Raw genomic sequence first — 22,985 nt, forward strand, 5'->3', positions numbered from 1 at the left:
AGAATTCGCTAATACATCGTTCACCGTGCGTGTCCCCTACTGTGGGCGTATACACTATTAAGGATAAAATGAATTCTCCTCGAACGGATTTCAGCAAAAGGCATCTAATCCTTATCGCACTGATGATGGTGTATTTGTACTGAAAGCAACGGACAACGATTTGGAAGTTCTATGGAGGTGACCGTTGTTGTGCAGCCGAGCTTCACTATATATACATAGTAAAAGTAAAGCGATACCCTGCCATGTAGGGCTTATTACGGGAACCACAATACGTGACATTTACATGTTAACCAATTTAAAAACTGTTCTTATCTGCTACCGTGTATTGGACGTATAAGTATGCTAGGGTTACTTTCTAAATATTGACACCGACGTTTAGGTTCGTTCTCATACGGATCCCTCCTGTATATGTGTTTGTAGTTTAAATGATCAAGGAAAATATGTAAATGTATGTGACGCACTCACATGTACGTGTATCTGGATGACAGCATCGTGATAATTACATTGTGTGCTGGTGCTGTTTAACAGGTGACAGCAAGCATGCTTTAGTAAGCAGCTCTTACGTACTGGAAAACTGTTATCAACACACATGGATGTCTCAAATTTCGCACAAATCCTGCAGATTATTCAGAAGTCACATACTCTTCAACCTCAATGATGTCTAGTCCAGTTAGACAGTTGCAAAACCGTCGCCTACCCCCTCTCCCGGGGGCAGGGACTGTCAGACACAATAGTGCCAATAGTGAATCACGTATCAGGACAGATTCACGGTTATCTGGTAAGTTGGCTTCAAATTTTATTTTTAAAAAAAGACATTATGTTGTTCATCTGAAGGATGTCTTTTCATTTTTGAATACCAGAATTTTCTGGCTTTGTGGTATGAAACCACAAATTTAATTCGTTGCTGATGTATAATTTCAAAACAAACTTATATGGTTAATAGAAAGGTGGGTATATTCAGAAGATTTAATAACACGTGAAAGAAATGTAAGACGGCTATTGCAAGCAAACAATCACAGACATCAAATTCAATTAATGGTCTGGTCTCCATAGAACCTTTTATTTATCTAGTCATGCTGTTCATCAATTTATCTTTACTTCTGATTGCGTACGTGCTTTCCCTGTAGAAATACTGTCATCAGCCTTTTGATTAAGGATCACATTATTTACAATCATTGAAGAAATTGTAGATATCTGTACATAACACACATACAGAAAAATCATTGTACATCCTGGTCGTCATTTATTTACTGTCTCCCTGACAGTTGGTATAAACATCGTTCTATTAACAACCATTGTTGATAAAATGCTTGACCCGAATATACTCTTCGCACAGGCGATATCAAAATATCCACATATGTTATGACTGTTTGTGTTAGTACTTCGCCTGCCACATTGCTAAGAAATCACGCCTTTTCTTTGATAAGTGATCTCTTTTTATGTTACAATAGGACTTGACACCAGCTTTATAGTAATTGTGATAATATTGGGCGAGTGAACGTCTGAACAACAGCTCTTTTTCATTAAGTAGTTGTGGAAATATTCACACTTAAATGAAAAGTCTAGATTTAAATCAACATTCGAAGTTTATATTTCCTATTACATGATATTAGAATAGGCTGATAAACATCATTATTTTAAGTTCAGAATATTTGACAAGTTAATATCGCCTGTTGGAACGATATTTAAATGAATGATGATTTGAGAAACCTTTCAAACTCGGTCATACCAACAATTTGATCAGTTTCAATTGAATAGAAACTGAATACTGTGAACGCTTATTACGTGTCTTTATATTCTCGTTATATTAATATCATAGTAGGTAATCTAATACCTTATTCTGAAGTAGAAGATATTGTCCGAACCTTCACACCCCACGAAATGTCCACGATAATTGAGAAATGCTTATTGTAGTCATTCCCTCAATACACGAGTGTCATTATACACTAATCACTGGATATTCGTTTCAGAAATAAGAAAGATTAAATAGAATCAAATCTAGATCATTAAGAGAATACTTTTCTCCCATTAGTAGGTTTGGCACCACTTACTTCAGGGACACAACACTGCATGTGTTTTCTTTGTCCTTATGTTTGTATCTATTATGTTGTATGTTCTGTTGCGGAGATTTTATATAAGTCTTCATCATGCTTTCAACACTTCATATCACTGGCATCAGTAACGAGTCTTAGACGTTTGAGCCGATATTATATACTTGTATTTGAATAATCTGATTCCGATATGAAAATAGAATGCAATTAAATTAAATCTTGGGGTTAATGCAAACCCCCTAATTGATTTTTACATTAATTTGAACAATTTTTATTTCATTTACCTTGTAGTTTCCGACACTAAGCATGACTGACAGGTCAAAAATGGGCGAAACAGCTGTATGGTTCTGTTTGCTCTACTATTTGGATTGTATACAATTCTTAATTTGTATTGAAGGGCGCATAAACCTGTATCTTCTGTGTATTTGTTAAAAACATGGTATTGAATGCGTTTAATTTACTAGTATGTCTTGTTAATTGTTAAACAGTGTCAAAAACGATGAACGAATTTACACTTAAATGGTCGCCAAGTAAAAGTTTTGAAAAACTTTACATTTTAAAAGATAATGCCATTTCCTAAAAAATATCGAAAAGATTCCATTTTCATTTTTATCTGTCAGAATTAGTGAAGGATATAACGGATGGCAAAAGTGTCTTTTTATCTTAAAGTACATTTTTGCAAAATGTCGGCAATTGACAGATTAATTCAAAACATTTGGTTGCAAGAGATGCAGGTTGATGAAGATTTACGGACGTCATATCTTCATATTGCGGAAATATTCTATTTCTCAATTTCCGTATACTGGATTCCAATTTATCTTCATATCTTTTAATCATTCTTGTAAATAAAAAGATGACTACTGATAAATAAACACTTAAATATTTTCTTTTTGTGTATCACATGATGATAACGATATCAAGAATATTGTTTATTCAGCATGATTATAATGTTGAAAAATATCACATCATTTGGTGTTTTTATTGAGCGGTTAACTTTGAGACGTACTTTTCAACACTAAATACACTGAGCTATTTTCATTTCAGAGTTACATAACAGACATATATTGTACATTACGAATGATGTCACCATTTCAGTTCGTTTAAAATCGACGTCTGTTAGTAAGTGATACATTGTTTGATTTGGTAGATGAAGTGAAATTAAATTAACATACCTAAGATGAAAATTGAAAGTTAAAATTTTCTTTACAATTTTTATCACGGCGTAAATGAACAATAAAAAAACATATCCGATATTAAACACTGCAATACAAAACGACAAGATATAAAGAGAAAAAATGTTTCCATTATTAGCACACGGTGACATAAGATACCAATCACCAACACACAGAGACAGAATGAGTCCATTTGTAACACTCAATAACACGGCTATAATAACAGCAGAGTGTAAGCAATGTAAAAACTCAGGAACTGAACATAAAATGGCGAAACAACTTCGAAATAAATATTTTCATCTCTGCATTTCAGTATCCTGTCATGTTAAGATATCTTTTCTTAAAATCAAGGTACACTGGTGTCATACTGTTGTTACCATGGTCACGACCTCATTTCGGTTCACAACAATAAGATACCGATGGCGTAAGCTACTCCTAAGTCGGATCTAATTGTGTCTATATGTTAGCAGTAATAAATAGTACATATACATAGCCTTATTGGTATACGAACACTCGGTCGAGTATTACATAGAAAAGTATTCGAGAAATGAATGAAAAATGAATGCGTTCATTATATAAGTAAGATGGTGAAATTATGTTTATAGTAGATCGAAATATGAAAGGTGGTATGGTAAAAAGTGTTTTTTACAATTCTTCCCCATATCCAATGAAGAAATTCACAATGTTGTCATGTAGTAATATGTAGTTTGGCGAAAATCAGTGTTACAAGAGATTTATCAGTACATTTTTTAATTGTGTTTTTACAACATTTTATATAATGATTAAGCGTATTTCTAGATCCCCTTTTGTACGTTATTTATATTGTACGTGTAACAGAATTAATTCCGGTAAAAATCTACACCAAACCGAACTTTGCTTTATGTAATGTTCGTTATCATTAAGTTAAGTGCTTTTACCTAAAGGTATTATTTTTTCTTGTTTTGAATCGGTATATCTTTCCGCTTATAGGAATCAAACCGTAAATTAATAAATAAGGACTGCATAAGTATCAAGAGATTAACACATTTCAATACGAATTTAAACAGAAATACATAAGAGCCAATCATTGAATGAAACTGAATCAGTCTCTTCTTCTGTCTTTCTGGGGCTCGCGATTAATAAACTTACAGATTTTCGTGCGAGATGTCAATGATTGACAGTTAAGTTGGAATACAGGGTATCGAGAAAAGCAAGTTAATGAAGGACTTTTGGTAAATCATAGGTCGCCATCATAATCTCTTTGGGGAAAAATTCTCTATCCTTGTGCTGTGAGAAAAACATCAAGAAAATACCAACATGTCAACATAATCATAATCCAAACTCAGATTCCATTAAACAATGGCAAAAAAAATGTGAACAAAAAATACTTACACGGTGACCCCTGAAAAAGTACAAGGAGGATAAGACCATGTGTTCTGTAAGAGTAAGCGTCTTCTGCTTCAAGGAAGACACCCGCCATGTAAACTGTGGTCGATCCAAGTAACTAATGTCACGTTCTTAAATGAGAACTAGGTTTATAACATAGGAACCAACAAGCAAACTAACGAGCATCAAAAACGCCCAGCTTCATATCATACAAAGAAATAGAATATTTCTACGTGGGGTCACTATATATATGTGTGTGTGGCGAACATAAACCTTCCCCTTTATTTAATCAATCTGCATCTTTTGAAACCCGACGTTGCTTATATGACCGTAAGCTGACTGCTTCCTTTAAGAAAATCGTGATATTGGGAACAGGCCCTTGGGTATCGAATCAACTGTGACATGTAAATAACATAGGTTTGGGATGCAGAGATTTTGCTATCCAGAAATGGAAAATTCACAATAGGAAATTTGGTTTCTTTGTTGGGAAAGATCGAGACAAGTAGTTGATGTAGAAGGGTCTGTCGTGTCTTTCCAATTTATTAAGAAATATGTTTTGGTAAAATTCACAATTATATATATAAACAGACATTCACTTTTCTAAAAGTAGAAAACTCTCATAACAGTTCAGAATAGGGTATGGTGGTGTACATGTTGGAAAAATCCAATTCCTATTGAAGAAACTTTTTTCAGAAGAGGGTGTTGAATATTTATAGTCGCAGTAGAAATTACAACAGTATGTACTTGTGATGATCAAGATTTTTATTGTGTCATTGATGAAGAAGAAGCGGCTTACCCATCTAGAACTCCTTTCTCTCGGTGTACTTTGTCTTTGGTTTAAATCTTTCTTTCAATCATACTCTGCTATCGAAAAAAAAGTCTTTTGTCAAGCGTCAAAAATAATCGAATGATTTACAGTCATCATAAAATCGTTATCATCAACGAGATGTTTCTAGCTGTCATATTAACTTGTGTAGTATTAATAATTAGGATGTATCAACCTGAATCTGTAACAGCCTGCTTTGTCTTCTGCTGGTTCCATTACATGCCAATCTGTCGATAGAGACACACATTAGCGAACATACGGACGCTGTCAACATGAGGTCCTCAGAACGTAGATCGGATACCAGGTGTTTTACCTGCCGTAAGGACGCGCGACATCGTCAATCAACAGTGTATTACCTGTCTCGGTCTCGAATTCGCCGTGCGTCAAACATGCGTGCGGAATCGTGATAAGACCGAGCGTGATTTAATTAGCTAATTTATTGAATACCAAAGGTACATAATGAACACCACAGCTCCATTTCTTCAAGGTAATGATACACGGGAAGATTCCAGGAAAAGGAACCTTGCATGTTAATCTAATTTGATAGTTCAAGCTCAGTGCTTTTTTTATTCATGTTACAATTTATCTGTGTAAACACGATAGAATAGGTTACAAATATCATAACAGATTACAAATATATAATGACATATGATAGAATTTCTTATAACGCAACCAGGGGAAGATTAGAGTGTGACGTTTTGATGAATTCGCTGTCACTTTCATCAGACAAGTAACCAGTGTGGAGCGTACTAGTGGACGAGATGGTAAGGAATCGACTAACTTTTTCGGTTGTACTAAAATCCTAGGTACACTGGGGACGAAAATAATGTGACGAGATAGTTAACAGATTATAGAAGAAAAAGGGTACACAAGGCTGTAGCAATGTACTGTGGTCAATTCGGCTACGGTGTGTTTAACAGATGTGAAACAGAAGAACAAGACAAGAACGAAACACATTCATAGCACCATGAAAACATTGTCTCTACTGGTTATGTTATAATAACTTCTATTCTATTGACATAACCAACCCGAAGAACTGTTCTGAAATAAATGACATATGAGTTTTCACAATTCCAAATTTTAAATCGGCTTTTTTAGTAACCTGCACACTACGCTCCAATTCATCTAAGCAGTAGCTAGTAGCACGGTTCGGAATATAAACATACATGTACTTAACGTTCTTCCGATATTATCAGATATTTGAAAAATACAAAATTTATATAATTTATATCAACTTTTAATGTATTGCGTTTATTTGGGAAAAATTTAGGTAGATAATAGTTAAATTGTATATATGTATTTATCTATTATAATGCCTATATGTATGTGTTTTATGAGGGGCTGGAAAAGGTGGAAATTTACAGGTAATAAGTCTAATTATTGAATTTATATGTGTATATGTTGGTTGGGGAGGTGGAGGGAGCCGGTAAAAGGTGTATTTGTTTGTAAAATGTCTAATTATTACGTTTATGTGTGTGTATCTGTGAGGGAGAGGGAGGGGAAAGAGGAGCTCTCTCTCTCTCTCCCCCCCCCCTCTCTCTCTCTCTCTCTCTCTCTCCCCTCTCTCTTCCCCCCTCTCTCTCTCCCTCTCTCTCTCTCTCTCTCTCTCTCTCTCTCTCTCTCTCTCTCTCTCTCTCTCTCTCTCTCTCTCTCTATTGTTTCCTATTTTTTAGAAAATAATAATGAAATAAAAAATATGATAACGAAAATCCGTTTGAATTTGATACCAAATGTTGGAAGACGTAGACGTTGTTTCGCTAAACACATTAAATACTGGTGGAACATTGACTATCACTTCATTATACAATTCTACATACTTCTATATTATTTATTTGGTATGATTTATGAAGTAGAAGACACTTGTAGACAGGACCAATAAAGACATTTTTCCGGTCTGGAGAATTCCAATATACGTTGTTGCTATAGAGTCCAAAATCCTTTCTGATAAGTGACAAATTGATTTTTAAATATCTTTTTACCGATGAAGCAATTAGTATTCATAAAGGACTTCATTATATTTAAGTTTCACTGAATGGAGACTACGTACGTCTGTCCCCTGCATGATATAAATTAAACACTAAGTAAATACTTCAATATATAGCTGTTAACAAGGCCAGTTTTTATTTACAGTCAACTTCATGATCGGTCTGTGATGGTCACGAAGGATGAAAAGGTTTTATGTACTGTACTAATAACAGCTACACGGTATCTATTCCAAGTACCAATACAACTATACCATATTTGATCTGAATACCAGTAAAATACGTTTTTTATGAATACAAATAAAAACTACATGGTATTACTGTTTTAAAAATGCTGTTAAAATGTATAGTATCTCTCCCCTTAGTGCCAGAAAAACTACACGATATCTCTGTCCCGAGTACCAGTAAAAACTACACGGTATCTCTGTCCCGAGCACCAATAAAAACTACAGGGTATCTCTGTTCCGAGAACCTGTAAAAACTACACGGTATCTTTGTTCCGAGTACCAGTAAAAACTACACGGTATCACTGTTCCGAGAACCTGTAAAAACTACACGGTATCTCTCCCCTTAGTGCCAGAAAAACTACACTATATCTCTTTCCCGAGTACCAGTAAAAACTACACGGTATCTCTGTCCCGAGTACCAATAAAAACTACACGATATCTCTGTTCCGAGAACCTGTAAAAACTACACGGTATCTCTGTTCCGAGAACCAGTAAAAACTACACGGTATCACTGTTCCGAGAACCTGTAAAAACTACACGATATCTCTGTTCCGAGAACCTGTAAAAACTACACGGTATCTCTGTTCCGAGAACCTGTAAAAACTACACGGTATCTTTGTTCCGAGTACCAGTAAAAACTACACGGTATCACTGTTCCGAGAACCTGTAAAAACTACACGGTATCTCTGTTCCGAGTACCAGTAAAAACTACACGGTATCTCTCCCCTTAGTGCCAGAAAAACTACACGATATCTCTGTCCCGAAGACCAGTAAAACTACACGATATCTCTGTCCTGAATACCAGTAAAAACTACACGGTATCTATGTCCCGAGTACCAGTAAAAACTACACGGTATCTATGTCCCGAGTAAAAGTAAAAACTAAACGATATCTCTGTCCTGAGTACCTGTAAAAACTACACGATATCTCTGTCCTGAGTACCTGTAAAAACTACACGATATCTCTGTCCTGAGTACCAGTAAAACTACACGGTATCTCTGGCCCGAGTACCAGTAAAAACTACACGGTATCTCTGTTCCGAGTACCAGTAAAAACTACACGGTATCTCTGGCCGGAGTACCAGTACAAAAGATATAGTTTATTTGTGCTGAGTACCAGTAAAAATTACACTCGTTAGCTCTGTTATGAGAACCAATAAAAACTACATCGTATTACTGTTTTGAAAATGTCTTTAAATGCACGGTATCTCTGCCCATAGCACTAGAAAAAAAACTTCTACACGGTATCTCTGTCCCGAGTACCAGGTTAAAATATTCTGTCCTGAATACAGTAACAACCCAATATATGATTTCTCTGTTCCGAGTACCAGTAAAAACTAGGTGGTGTCTCTGTCCTGAGTACCAGAAAAAAACATGCAATTTATCTCTGTCTTGAATACCAATGTTTTAAAAGAAGAAAATATATTGTGTCTCTGTCCTTAGTGTCAGTACCTGTTTTGAGCATCATTAAAGTCCACCCGGTATCTGTTCTAAGTACCCGTAATAGCTGCATTATTAACCAGCTGAGATAGCTAAAGTATTAAGACGTAAGTATGACTTGATAAAGTCTGTAAGTGTTTAACATGGTGTTCCTTTGATATCGCCGTAAGTGTTATTGGTAATATCGGAATTTAAATATTCAAATAACTTCAGATAAAACACACATTACGTGCTTGTAAATGCGTTCAGTGGATATGTGTTTTAAATGATTTCTTCGCCGGGTGTAGACTGATAAAAAAACCTTTCGCTGGGTGATGTGACATATGGTGATTACAAATACGTTACTGCATATGTTACTTAACACATAATATTCTGTTAATTTTAACATTTTACAACTTCAGCAATACTTGGTTGGAACTCCGGCAAAAGGCAGACTTTGGGCATACACTTAGACTAAAAATTGCTGCCTTAAGGTGTTATAGACTAAACACTGCTGTCTAAAGGTGTTACTAATAACAGGAGAAATGAGCAGGGTAAGGATTTATTGGGCTCCATAGGAATTCGCTCGATGACAGCCTGATCTTTACTAAGTAAAGCTATATGAAAGTCACAGATAGTAGGAATTTCAAGCACCCTTTGTTTGTGTCTTGTTCATAATTTCGTGAAAATATTTCCTTATCCAATGTCCTTATACGTGCACGTTAGACAAATTACAGAATGGTGATAATCCCTGCAACACTCCATCACGTGATACAGTTATAAATGTCCTTGTAGTTGAGACCTACTTTCAATTATGTTTGATCAGATTGCTGATTCGGACGCTTGCTCAAACGCGATATGATTAAGTATATTAAATAGACTTTCTGCCTATGTTTTTAAACTTTTAATTGTTCTCTAGGGCTCATTAATTACACTTATGTGTTTATATAGTGTCACCTTCTTTATCTCTGTTTTTTGTAGATGTGTTTTGGTTTTTCGTCATGTAAAACATATTCCAATAAGATTTTATACCTGGTGCCATTAGTTTTGATGTAACCAGAATTTTCAGCAGTCTTTTTGCGCACACAGCGGAGTAATATATGTCCTTCTTTTAGTAAATTCACTGTTATCGCGAGAGGCTGAAAAGAAACCGACTGTTAGATTCCTTAAGTCCGCAATCAGAATTGTCGACGACTTAAATTCTTTGTATAAAAATATTTTTTATATTATCATCGGCTTCGAACCAAGGAGCCAACAAATCTTCATCAGTCGTTTACATGGATTTTGACTCCTTACAATAGGTACTAATACGGTATATGTATAGAAACATTCAATCTTATGGTGGTGTTTAAATGTTGATTCGATATTCAAGAGTTGTCCAAGACACATGTAGACAAGGGAATCAAATAGATGTCCATTGGTCGAAATCACGAGTAATGTCCTAATTCTTTGTTTGATATGTTAGTAACCTCTTTGTCTGTGCTCTTCATATTGTGCCTTTGTGGTTTTTTTGTCGTGGTACTGATTCTCAAATAAAGAATGAACACTCATATTGGCCCTGGACTGTAACAGATAGACAGGCCTTCACGTTTATCGAAATACTTTAGAATAATTATATTTATTTATTTTATGTATTTTATTAAAACACATGCCTCATAACTCTAAATGAATACTTTGGTCCAATTTTCAGATACAAGAACACAATGTCATATAAAATGTTTGTCTATTTATTACAGATCAGGAAATAAACATCCTTTGTGTATCCAACTCCGTATAAACCAGATTGTTTACACTGAAATGACATTATTAATACATATTTCTGTTTTGTCGTATATTTATTTAAAAATCCATTATTAAAGTACAGAAGGGATTTTGAAGTTTTTGAAGTTGGTATATTTACCGTGAATGGTATTAACAGTTGATGAACTCTATCATTTATTCCTGTCTGTTAGAGCGATCGTGTCTCTCACGGTACATTGCATTTAGTCGACATGTTTATAGTCTCTACACAAACTCGGATATATCGTCTGATATGATGTAAACACAAACTACATCAGCCTGTGTCTGAAGTACACGTAATTTATATCAAATGATTCTCCGTATTTCACACCGGTTACAGGTGTGAAATACGGAGAATCCTTTGACATAAATTACGTGAAGTATAGTCTTAACTCAGAAATCTTGAAATCTTAAAATGAATCCAGGAAGGGTATATTAATTATGCCACTATTAAGATTGTATCCATGTCATGTTTATATACATTTCGTAGAATTTTTAAATCTTTTAAATATCTATGATAATGAATGATTGTTTTGAAGGGTTCAAATACTTGTGGACCTTTCATGCGACTGTTGGAATGCATGCTTACTGTATGTGTTGGATGAAGGGACTGCATTGAAAAGATATACAATCAATCAAATGTATGCCAATGATTAAATAGCAAGAATAAAACACTGACCCTTCAACATTTCATCTTAAGGTTAATTAATTTCGTGTTCTTTAATTACCATAATGAGCGGTGCACATGTCTCCTTGGGGGAATGAACCTATCACTTATTTTTTCTGTAAAATGCCTGTGGATGCGGGTGCGCATTTCATTTAAATTGATCACTTTTAAATTAACACTACTAATTGATAAATTTCATCTTCCTTTAAAGTAAACCATTATACTTGAGATTCCATTATATATCATTTAATTTCCCTTGAACAGAGGTGTATGTATTGAGTTTCCTTTGAACAGAGGTGTATGTATGGAGTTTCATTTCAGCAGGGGTGTATGTATGGAGTTTCATTTCAGCAGGGGTGTATGTATGGAGTTTCCTTTGAACAGAGGTGTATGTATTCAGTTTCGTGTCAGCAGGGGTGTACATATTGAGTTTCCTTTGAACAGAGGTGTATGTATTAAGTTTTATTTCAGTAGGTTTATATGTATTCAGTTTCGTGTCAGCAGGGGTGTATGTATTGATTTTTAAGCAGAAGTCCTATGAGCATATACAGAGTTTTTAAACTGCAAGGTGATTGTTTTAAATGTTCCTTCTGTAGTGACGTGTGTTTGGAGTTTTCTTAGTAGAGATATGTGAGTGGAGTTTCCTCAAGTAGAGAGTTGTGTATTGAATTTCCCTTGTGTAGAGATATGTGTTTAGAGTTTCCCTTCAATTTGATATGTTTTGGTGTTTCCCTCCAGTAAAGGTGTATGTTTGGAGTTTCCTTCGTAGAGACGTGTGTTTGGACTTTCACTTACTAGAGATGTGTGTTTGGACTTTCACTTACTAGAGATGTGTGTTTGGAGTTTCCTCAAGTAGAGATTTGTGTATTGGATTTCCCTTGTGTAGAGATATGTGTTTAGAGTTTCCCTTCAATTTAGATGTGTGTTTGGACTTTCACTTACTAGAGATGTTTGTTTGGAATTTCCCTTCAGTAGAAATGTTTGTTTCGGGTGTCATTGTTGCGAGTTATTGTAAAACGCTGACAAAGTGAAGCAAACATAAAAAGAAAATGAACGTATGTTGCTTTTAAATTCAAGAAACATGATATATGAACATTTAAGGAGTTATAGTCCTTTGATTAGGATCAGTGTTATAGCTTATCTATAGGTTCTTGGTACATCGGAAACAAATCCAAAAATCTAACCACAGACACACACTGGTTGAATTCCATTACTGCTCCTTCTTATCTTCTTAGGGGCTCATTCAAAGTTCCATCAGTGAGAGGTTAGGCTCTGTAACTTATATTTATCCTGCTTTTGTCGAATTGAGACATGTAAGCATGTTTTGGTCAAGCTACGGACTCCATTGAATCGAGAATATCAAAATCCTGTGGTTAGATAGAATGAAGATTTACAGATACAAGCTATACACTTGAAACTGTAAATTCCAAATTTGTCAGAACTTTTCTTGAGAAAAGCTGATGAATGATGTATCGTCTTCTCAAATAAAGTTAGCTGCTGAAGTCGATGGCGCGGGTTTATATAAATTGAATAATATTTATCTTAAGTTGTTGGCAACAAGCATTTGAACTCTCCTGTTTGTTGTTCGTGAAATGTATGTAAGAATTTGCAAAGATTGAGGAGCAGTGAGGAAATATCTTGATAGAGAAAGCTTTTTAGTCGACGCATATGTTTCTTATCAATATAATAGTCTTGATAAATATTGATATAGGAATTGTCTAGATGACATGTGCGCGAAAGGTTGTCCGATCAATATCGACAAAGTATCGTTTAAAGTATTCACGTCACTTATGTTTTGTTAGCTGTGTTCACGTGAACGTGTCTTATTGGTGACGAACCACTGTTCTATAACAAATGTTCGAGGTACTGACAAAAACTCATGTAGAAAACATTTCTGTTCATGAATTGTTTTCTTTAAACGTGCCACTTTAATGCGAGTGAAAGAATTAGGATTCTTTTATTTGAAAGAAAAAGAAATCTTGCCTTATTGATAGTGTTTCCCCTAAACGTTAAACTTTGACAGAACTTTTGTATAATTGTGAAAAATCCTGAATATAACAAACATTTGTTTTATCGATAGTATTGTTGTTGCAGTATTATGTCATTGTCTTTAAGTAATCCCTCCTGTGTTACTATAAATGTAGCCCCCCTAAAACATTCTTCACTAAAGAATCCTATAAAAAAAAGACTGTACTGTTAAACTGATATCCTGATATAGTCGGTTATTTATCTATATTAAGCTTACAATGCTATGTCCAGTGTGGATGTCATATGGTCATCTGTTGACCAGATGCTAGGTAACACATGTATCGGTGTACGTGACGAGCTGTGTCACACTGCTGGAATGTGTGTCGATTTGTTTCAGTTTCTCCTACGCTGATATTAACCTTAAAACAGCTGGTACAAAACACTGTGTTTATCATATATAGTCGATCGCGATTTGACGTAATCATTACGTCATAATTGCACTCTGCTATCAGATGACAGCAATTCAATATCACACAGACATCATATTGCTTTTTTTTTCGTTGCAGTGTCAAAATCCAAGGTGCAGGGTTCTGTTCACAGTCATCTTACCAGTCCTATGAGTTTTAATTCAGGTAAGAGATTTAACAACTTCATCGAAGTCAATGTATGTCGTTATACCATTATATTATACATATATCACTCGCTGCATCACGTGTATATGTGATTCTGACACCTCTGAAATCAAAGAAGCATTTGAAACTTGGTGATAAGTTTGTGTTGCATAATAATATAAATTAATAAGCTACTTTAAAAGTAACTTTAGTCACTGCAACTCACCGGAAATATATTTACTGCCTGGGAAAGCGATATGTCTACAAATTGCACTTCTGGTTTTCTGTCTAGCAAATATTTTCAATAATGTGTAAACTTAAAAGCAGCGAAATCTAATTATACACAGCCTGATAAGTCAAAACTCCCTCCGAGTTAAAATGAAACTCGGGACAATGATTTCACTCAGTATTAACTAAAACATGGCAATCAAACTAGAGTGTTTTGCTGGTATCAATGGTTAGTAACACTTACCATGGCATTAGTTGCCTATCCGTATGTGCTGCAATGTGTATAACCTTCACAAATCATAAAACCTGAGCGTCTCCACAGCCGGTCGTACTATTGCCTTTATCTACGGATACAGAAATTTAGCAAATGGCTTTTGAAACTTTATCAGATAAGCTTCTTGAATTGTTTTGCATGCAACCAGCGCATAAACGTTTGCACTGATTGGAAACTGTACAAAGTAATACTTTTTGGTATGTTCTTTTTTCGTTGGAATACCTCCGGGTTTATCTTTGTTACGTCTAGTTTTAGAACATCTGTACTGTTATACGATATAAACTGAACTCCGACTATATACACACCACTAAGTAAGATGTTTCGACACAGAGTAAAGTTATCTAAAAAGGCCTGCAAATGACGCAGTCCGGACGACCGAGTTCTTCCTCTTTGGCCTCGTTTTTGTCGTTTCTTTGTTAATCACAATAAAAACAAATGGTGGTTTGTGGTGTAATACTGTACACGTACAATGTAGGTATGGTCTTGTATGGCCTTATTCTGTTCATGTATATTTGTTACCGTTGGATTCTTGCATGGTAAGTCATTATACAATTTGACCAAATTTGAGACTTCATGCGCGTTGGGTTTTTTAAACCAGCCAGTAGTCAATGGCCTAGTCGTCTTTCCTACCTGTAGATTTGTAACCTAGCTTGGTCGTTTGAAAATAAACGCGCAGTCAAGGTCATACTCTCGGAGCAAGGCGTTATCGCGTTCTCTCCATCTCACTAACTACATTAGTAAATAGTCTTGACGTCGCCCTGACATGAATGTGTTATGATAAGAAAATGTTGGGGGCATGTTCATGTCATATCTATTCCTAGACCGTAAGGCTCGGCTTCTGATATTCAGGCACCTTAATATTTTATGATCTAGAGGAAGAAGGTCTAACACTTGATTACTTACATAATAAGTGTTGTATTACTGTCTTGTCTGGAAGAATCATTTTCTTTTCCGATAAATTCATCCTCGATGACCGAAACATTCCATTTTCTTTTCCGATTTAAAGAACTTCGGTGGATGGATCAGCAAATTCCGTTTCCTGTTTGTTGATCTTCGATGCCCGGAATATCTATTTTTATACCCAGTTTATTGTCAGGAGTATCCTGTATGACATCATATAGATCAATTCAAACTTCATGTAGTAATGTCACATAATGTCGGGTTTATTGATTTTCGATGCCTTGAACATCCGATTTCATTTCTGAAATATTTCCGGTATATTGTCTTTGATGCATTGAACATCCGATTTCATTTCCGGTATATTGTCTTTGATTCCTTGAACATTCCATTTCATTTCCGGTATATTGTCATTGATGCCTTGAACATCCTATTTCATTTCCGGTATATTGTCTTTGATGCCTTGAACATCCTATTTCATTTCCGGTATATTGTCTTTGATGCCTTGAACATCCCTTTCATTTCCGGTTAATTGTTTTTGATGCCCTGAACATCCGATTTTATTTTCGGTTTATTGTCTTTGATTCAACCTACTATAAGAATGTGATAATGAGTCTATTGGAAATTAAAACCTAGAAATGTCAGGTCTTATCAAGCCGTATATAAGTGATTTGACTGAAATATATGATCATTTCATGTCGACCATGTCTACAAATCAAGTCGAACAACTTTAATATAAAAGTCATGTATTGTTTTACTCGAGTTTGTTAAACTTAAATTGTCGTACTGTATATATGGCTCCAGATTAAATTCATCGACATGATTGCAGTTTACTTTCAGGTAGGAATGGGATCCTATCAGTATTAGGTTGTGGCTAAAGCATACAAATGTCCACCAAATTACAAAACCGTCACGCATTCCCGATACTTATTAGAAAACGTAACTTTTATTACAGTTCTAAGTTTGTAATTACTTATATATTCATTTCACTGTCTAAGTATGAAGTTTGACGGTCGTGATCTCATACAGAAAGATTCGATTTCTTTGTGCGATGTGCATCTGGACGTTTTTGATGCTTGTTTATTTTGCCTGTTGGTTTCGCTGTTGTGTACTTTGTTCCCATTTAAGAACGTGACATCACTTACTCGGGTTGACTAAGATTTACATGAGGGTGTTCTCGATGAAGCAAAAGATGCTTACTCTTCCGGAACACATGGTCTTATTTATCATCGCTGCCCTTTTACAGTTGCACTAGTATGACTGAATTTGAGTTTGGGTTATGATTATATTCACATTTTGGTATTATCTGAATGGTTTTATATCACCACGTAAACACTCCGCTCTGTGATCTGCATGCACCAATGAACAAATCCGGGTAGAAGCAAGTGTGTTGACATCCGTCGTTAATGTAACTTTAATATACAGGTCTGCAAATTCGGTGATGGTGATTTGCTCCTTGTAGAAGTCAAAGGAATTCATTAAAATAAACACAAGTTTAGCCGATTTCGCCCTACGTCGGTGAAATACCAGACCAAGTGACTACTTTACAGGACTGTAAAAAACATCCTTCAGGATTGAATTTAATCGATGTCTTTACCCATAATATCAGTTGCCCTCAGCAGGAGTCAAACCAATGACCTCTAGGCTAAGATCTCTATGCAAGCCGTACTATCTACCTGGTCACAGCGGTAATCATCCATTGACGAGCATACACATACTAAAGTTCAGGTGTCATTTGTTATAGATTAAAACGCAAGCGATCAAGACGGTGAACCCTTTACCTATCCATACAATGGTTTCCTTGACTAGTTACAACGCCTTACTCTCCAAACGACACCCTAATGTTATCGTCATAGATATATTTTCTCCTTACCGGTCAATACTCAGCAATACTAGGACGGACGACTAACTGTGAAAAGTGCCGCGACATACTTCTCTCGGCCTTCAAAAGTCTAGAGATATCGAACGGGTGGACAAAACAATGCTGATTTTCAGTGTACTTTTCATTAGTTCTATAAGAGGAAGCTATACGGACCACTTGTGTTTGCTCAGTGGACAGAGAACTCGTGCCGTGTAAGTTTTGGCCTGCTGGCATGTGTAAACACGGAGTCGTTGGAACATTTACATTGTCGAAAGCCGCAGTGACGTACGCATGCAGTGAAGAAGTAGAGAGTTTCGAGCTTAGTGAAAAAAAAAATACTCATTCTAGCAGAACCGGTGTGTACGTTTGTATGCGTGAGCCGACCCACCAGGGAAAATTGAACCTGTGTATATGTATAGATGTATCTATATACTCTTGCCTATAGGCTCAGAGTTATAGACCGTGTACACTTAAATTCGTGTTGACAATCCGGAGAGGTCAGTAGAGAAACAAGCTATGGTTGACGACCACCTGAAAGTTTAAAGCACGGACTTAGCCTCCGAAGAAGTTATCGATTCATGTTCTTGCTTCAAATCCGTCCATTTCTGGAAAGGTCCCTAATAGGTAACATACGTCCCATGGTATGGTTGAGTGGACGATTTTCCAGAGCTGTACGAGAAATTGTTGGATCATGAATAGAACATATTGTTGGATTGCTTTCACTTGTATTACCCGCTGTATTAGGGGTTGATAGAGACGGCGGTACACCAAGTATTGTGTTCAGGTGTTACAAGTGTATTCGATTATGAAAAGTGACCGTTGAGATATATATCTGATGTGTTTTGTTACCTGGATTTCATTTAGCTTATCGAGTATATATGATGCGTACGGAAATGATTAGGAGTAGTTGTCATTGATGCTTATTGTACCTGGGATACCAAGTGTACGTCAATGAGAGGGAAATACGATAGTCTGGACAGGTGTGGAAACCAGCAAAATGACAGGTGAGTTTTACGTGTGTATTTACGTCATTGCTCTGTTTCTAAGGTAACGATCGATGACTGTCACACGTGTGTGTTGCTGTACCGAAAATGTGTAAGTAAATCTCTAGGACATTCGAGTCCTTTCCAACACGACATGGTAATGATAGTTTACGCTGACGTGAAACGACAGGTGTTATTATTAATATAAATATGACAGTCAACTGAAAGGCGGTCTAACATATCTGATCCTATAGCGGTGGTATTTTTTGTATGAAGATAATTATATCATTACTATAATGACAACGTCCACACCGTAAAATGTAAATATACAGTTGCGCAAAATCGCTGCTTCAAGGCCCCATGCAAATTGTCTAAACAAGCTAGGAATGAAAACGTTCGTTAACGATTTCTACAGACCATGATCCCCTGGCCTTGTATTATACTATACATACTAGTGTTACCCATATAAACACGAACAATTTCATCTATTCAAAACTCCGATTGAAGTAGGATTTACACTATACTTGCATTATGACATGAAATACATGAACTGTTTGTTTTTAGTCTTTTGTTATTAGAACAAATTTAACGTATTTGTATAATTCTAAGCTGACTGAGCTTCAGATTTCTCACCAACGGATCCGTTTCACATTACTGGTATAGGACTCTAAACGTAATCGTTCCGTACGCGAACGGTGCGCTCTGTTTCATTACGCGCCAAGCTTGCATGCACAACAATAGTTGCTGCTTTCTACCCGATACAAACACCTTATTTGCTACGGCCGTAATAGCTGGGCATACTTGGCAATTTACACAAGCTTCCTTGAAGATCTGCAAGATAAAGCTATAAACTCCAATAAAGTGTTTTTTATCGTCGACTACAAAAAACTCATTGACTCCAAAACGTTACGACTGTAATCGGCTGAAATGGAAATCAGATTAGAAATATGTACAATTTCCTGTGATATATACGTATTACTTACATTGGTAAAGATATTGTAGATTATACGTTGAAAACCTCCTATGTACTAATGGGCCTACCTGTTGTTTAATTGTCCGACAACGTTTGGTGTGTCACGTGGTACTCATTCTGGCTTTTGTAGGAATTAAGATTGTTAGTACAGTGTTGTGTGCTGATGATTCTGTAGGAATACCTGTATGGACTGATTATTTACTCACCTGTAATTAGACAGGTAAATACACACGTATCTGTTGAGAATGCCTCAAGGTTTTCCAAATCAATTACAATACAGTGGAAAGTTTTGTTTAATCCATATCCATGTTTTATACAGATATGCCATTCTCAAAATACCAATACCGAGATTTGAAAAGACAGTGACTGTGAATTCTAAGCTATTTCCAATTTAAATTAGGAATAGTTGAAACTCACTCCTGTACGTTTACATGTAGCTTTTAAAATATTTGCATTGTAACATTAGTAAACATCCCCCCTATAATATTCTAATTTGCTTAGTCCTTTCACAATGACGGTAGTCCCATATTTCATTTATTTGATCACTATTGGCATACACGAGGCAGGCATTGAAATAGTTTCTCTGCTAATGGTGCTTCACCAGAATAGGATTTCAATACCTATAGCGGTTTGGGATGAAACTGTGTAATTAAATAAGCTATACGCGTGCTTTTTCCAAGACGATTTAGACTTATCAGCATTCAAGATATGTGATAATTACACCACGTGTTTCAAAGTTTTTATTAGGCTTCATGTAAAAAGAAATTCGAAATTTTATTAAAACCAAGTTTATCAATATTAATTTCAATGACTGTTATACGCTCTCTTCAGCTGAGATCTTGCATAAATATTTATTGGTACGAACTGGTGACAGACGATAAGACAAAGTTGACGATCAAGGTGTACCGTCAATGTCTACCCAATGTGGTTATGGTTTCACCAATACTTACTCCGGACCACAACGAGTGTACCAGTTCCATACAGAATAAGTTCACAGAATCGTATGAAGTTCTGCTCGTGATAACATGAAAAGCCTGACTGCCAAAGTGTTTTGAATTGACATGTCAATATTTATTTTGCTAGAATTTGAATGTGTTTTGTCGATAACTATGGATCTCCATTCTGTTGACCCTGACTAAATAGAGTATTTGTTTTTCGTCCCTTACCCCATGTGTATCTTAAGAAATCGCGGATCGCCTATAGCCATCTATAGTTAACATATACATATCACAACTGAAATATCGTACACCAACGTCAATAACATTTCACGAAGTATTGGGATTAAGTGGTGTGCGGTAAGACGATTTTCTGTATATTTCTCTACTGAATCTCTGTAATTAACGAAATATTTCATAATCTTACACGTGTCTCATTTTTTTCACGATCATAGATGAGCCCATTTCCATATCAAACAAATGAACTGTTTACATGTTTGGTATAGTTATATTAGGAGAGAATGAAATGTATTATAGACACGGCTATGCTGAAATCTGCCCTTTATCATATATATAATTGCAGTGTAACGTGGTTCACTAATCTTATAAGAAGCTTTGTAACAGAATGGTATTAAATCATGTAGCTTTAAACTTTGTACGGCGATAACGTAAATCAAATATTTACAAAGAATCCTTCAAATAGCTTTATCAGCTTAGAAATACACTGAAACACTGCCGGGCGGTTACTTCTAGTGATAACAACCGTCTCAGGAACTAAATCAACAAAAATTCACTTAATTATGAGTAGCTGTGTTCGTACATGAGTGCAATGTTTATTTTGATACAGGTCAACACTGGTAGAGAGATGCTGACATACCAAATATTTTCTTATTTGGGATAAACTCTGACGCGCATCTCCGATGCGGTAATCAAACTGACAACTCTCTAGTTGAGAACCTTGACGGAAGTTTGTACACTTTGGTGTAGTAATAGAAAGTTAGTGGACGTTAATATTTCTAGTTAAATCTTCGTAGAGGTTTGTGCTGATTGTCCTACTTCTGGTTATACTTAGTTTTAACACATTGTCGGGGTTTTTGTCGAAAGTGAATATTAAGTTTGAATTTCAATTTCAAGGGATAAACTTTATTTCTATTCATAGACTACAAAGGGGTTTCCAGTTAAAGCACGCGACGGTAGTTTAGGGTTAATAGTGTTGTTTGGTACGATTCTATTAAGAGCAAAGATAGAGATTTGCTCTTCCCTCGTGTAATATCTCGGCTAATATCAGCTTCTTTTAGTTAAGACTTTGACGGACTTTTAAGCGTATTTCATAAAACTGAGAGTATTGACAAAAATATAGGTAAAGTGGTGCTTTCTATACCAGTCATTTCAGTATATACAGAAAATCGCTGTAGTTTTAATTGAATTGAATATTTTGAATATTCTGATTTCTTCAGAATCAGTGTCAGTGTTGTTCTTATCAAAGACATCATAAGGCAATGAGACCCGTGTCAGGTTTACACGTATAACGAAAGCAAAAATACGTTTCTGCTTCAGTTGACGATACCAAACATGTTGAACCCTTGTCAACCCAAGAAAGTAATGTCATGTTTTTAAAATGAAAACCGGGCATATAAGAACGAAATCAACAGACATGCTAACGAGCATCGCTTACATCTAAAGAAAATGGAGTTCCCCAATGAGATCACGATGGCGACTAGCCTTCATATCAAGTGTAGTATGTCGTTTAATAAGGTAATGAATAAAGAAAAATAAATAAACCCCACATTAGTCGCCTCATACACAACGCTTATTAGCTCTATCCACGTCATCCATATGCGTAGCTGTACTAAACCTGTACAGGGTACATACGCCTGTATGTAGATATGAAGGATGGTTGTAATTAATCATATCTTTTATAACGTAGTAGTGTATTGTTATCTACAGAGGAACGTATGCTTATATAACACATTACCGAAGTTCACGAGTTGATGAACTCTATCTACTTAGGACTATCCGTCACAATATATGGTGCGTGCGACAGAGACGACAAGGCGACTGATGCACATGATTGACGACGAAGACGTGAGTTCGCTGTTTGGTAGAGATACACGCATTATAAAACAATTACACTTACGAAAGATCCCTGAGAAAACAAGGCAAATATAACATGCTAAAATATAAAGTACAAAATAATGGGAAAATACAGGCAACACATTTGGCAGGCTTTCAATCTTGGACCGGAAGTTGTTTTCAGAAAGTAATGTGATATTTTTTATCACAAACATGGAAATTGGCCGCCAAGGATACAGCCGACAAACGTCATATATGACGTAATATTGATAATGGAATACATGTGTACTATGATAGAAAAAATAACAAGAACTGTTGTCGACAAGGCAGTGTTGAACAGAAACTGAAAGTTACTATATACACCTTAGATAGTGGTAAAATAATGGCGCATATTTCAAAGTCTCTGTATCCTATCGTTGTTGAAAGAAATAATGTGTTTTTACATCCGACAAACTACTTACAGTGCCAGATGGAATGCGAAACACTTAAAATGGTAATAAGTAGCTGGTGTATTGTCAGTTTCGAAATACAATACGGCGTCTGGAAAGAATTCCAAATGACGTTAAAATCAGGTTTTATTTGTACGTGTTCACTTTGATGTTATGAATATCAAAGCCTACCTTTATGATGACTTGTGGTAGGTACGAGAGCCTTTGAGGAACAAAGTCTCGATACGTGGCCTTCCCAAGGCTATT

The 22,985-nt window shown here is 35.7% G+C and overlaps 1 protein-coding gene across 1 annotated transcript in view; it reads left to right on the top strand.

Moving 5' to 3' along the window:
* The first annotated feature begins 657 nt into the window (after positions 1–657).
* LOC132552475 (probable 3',5'-cyclic phosphodiesterase pde-5) overlaps positions 658–22,985 on the top strand; it is a 59,573-nt gene continuing 37,245 nt past the window's right edge. The window contains 2 exon segments of the mRNA XM_060216650.1: positions 658–778; positions 14,022–14,087. Of these exon segments, the coding sequence (XP_060072633.1) occupies positions 658–778; positions 14,022–14,087 (187 nt within the window).

This window comes from Ylistrum balloti, unplaced genomic scaffold (genome assembly GCF_031769215.1).
Source record: "Ylistrum balloti isolate Yb309-2 unplaced genomic scaffold, AGI_CSIRO_Ybal_v1 Utg370248, whole genome shotgun sequence".
Lineage (NCBI taxonomy): Eukaryota > Metazoa > Mollusca > Bivalvia > Pectinida > Pectinidae > Ylistrum > Ylistrum balloti.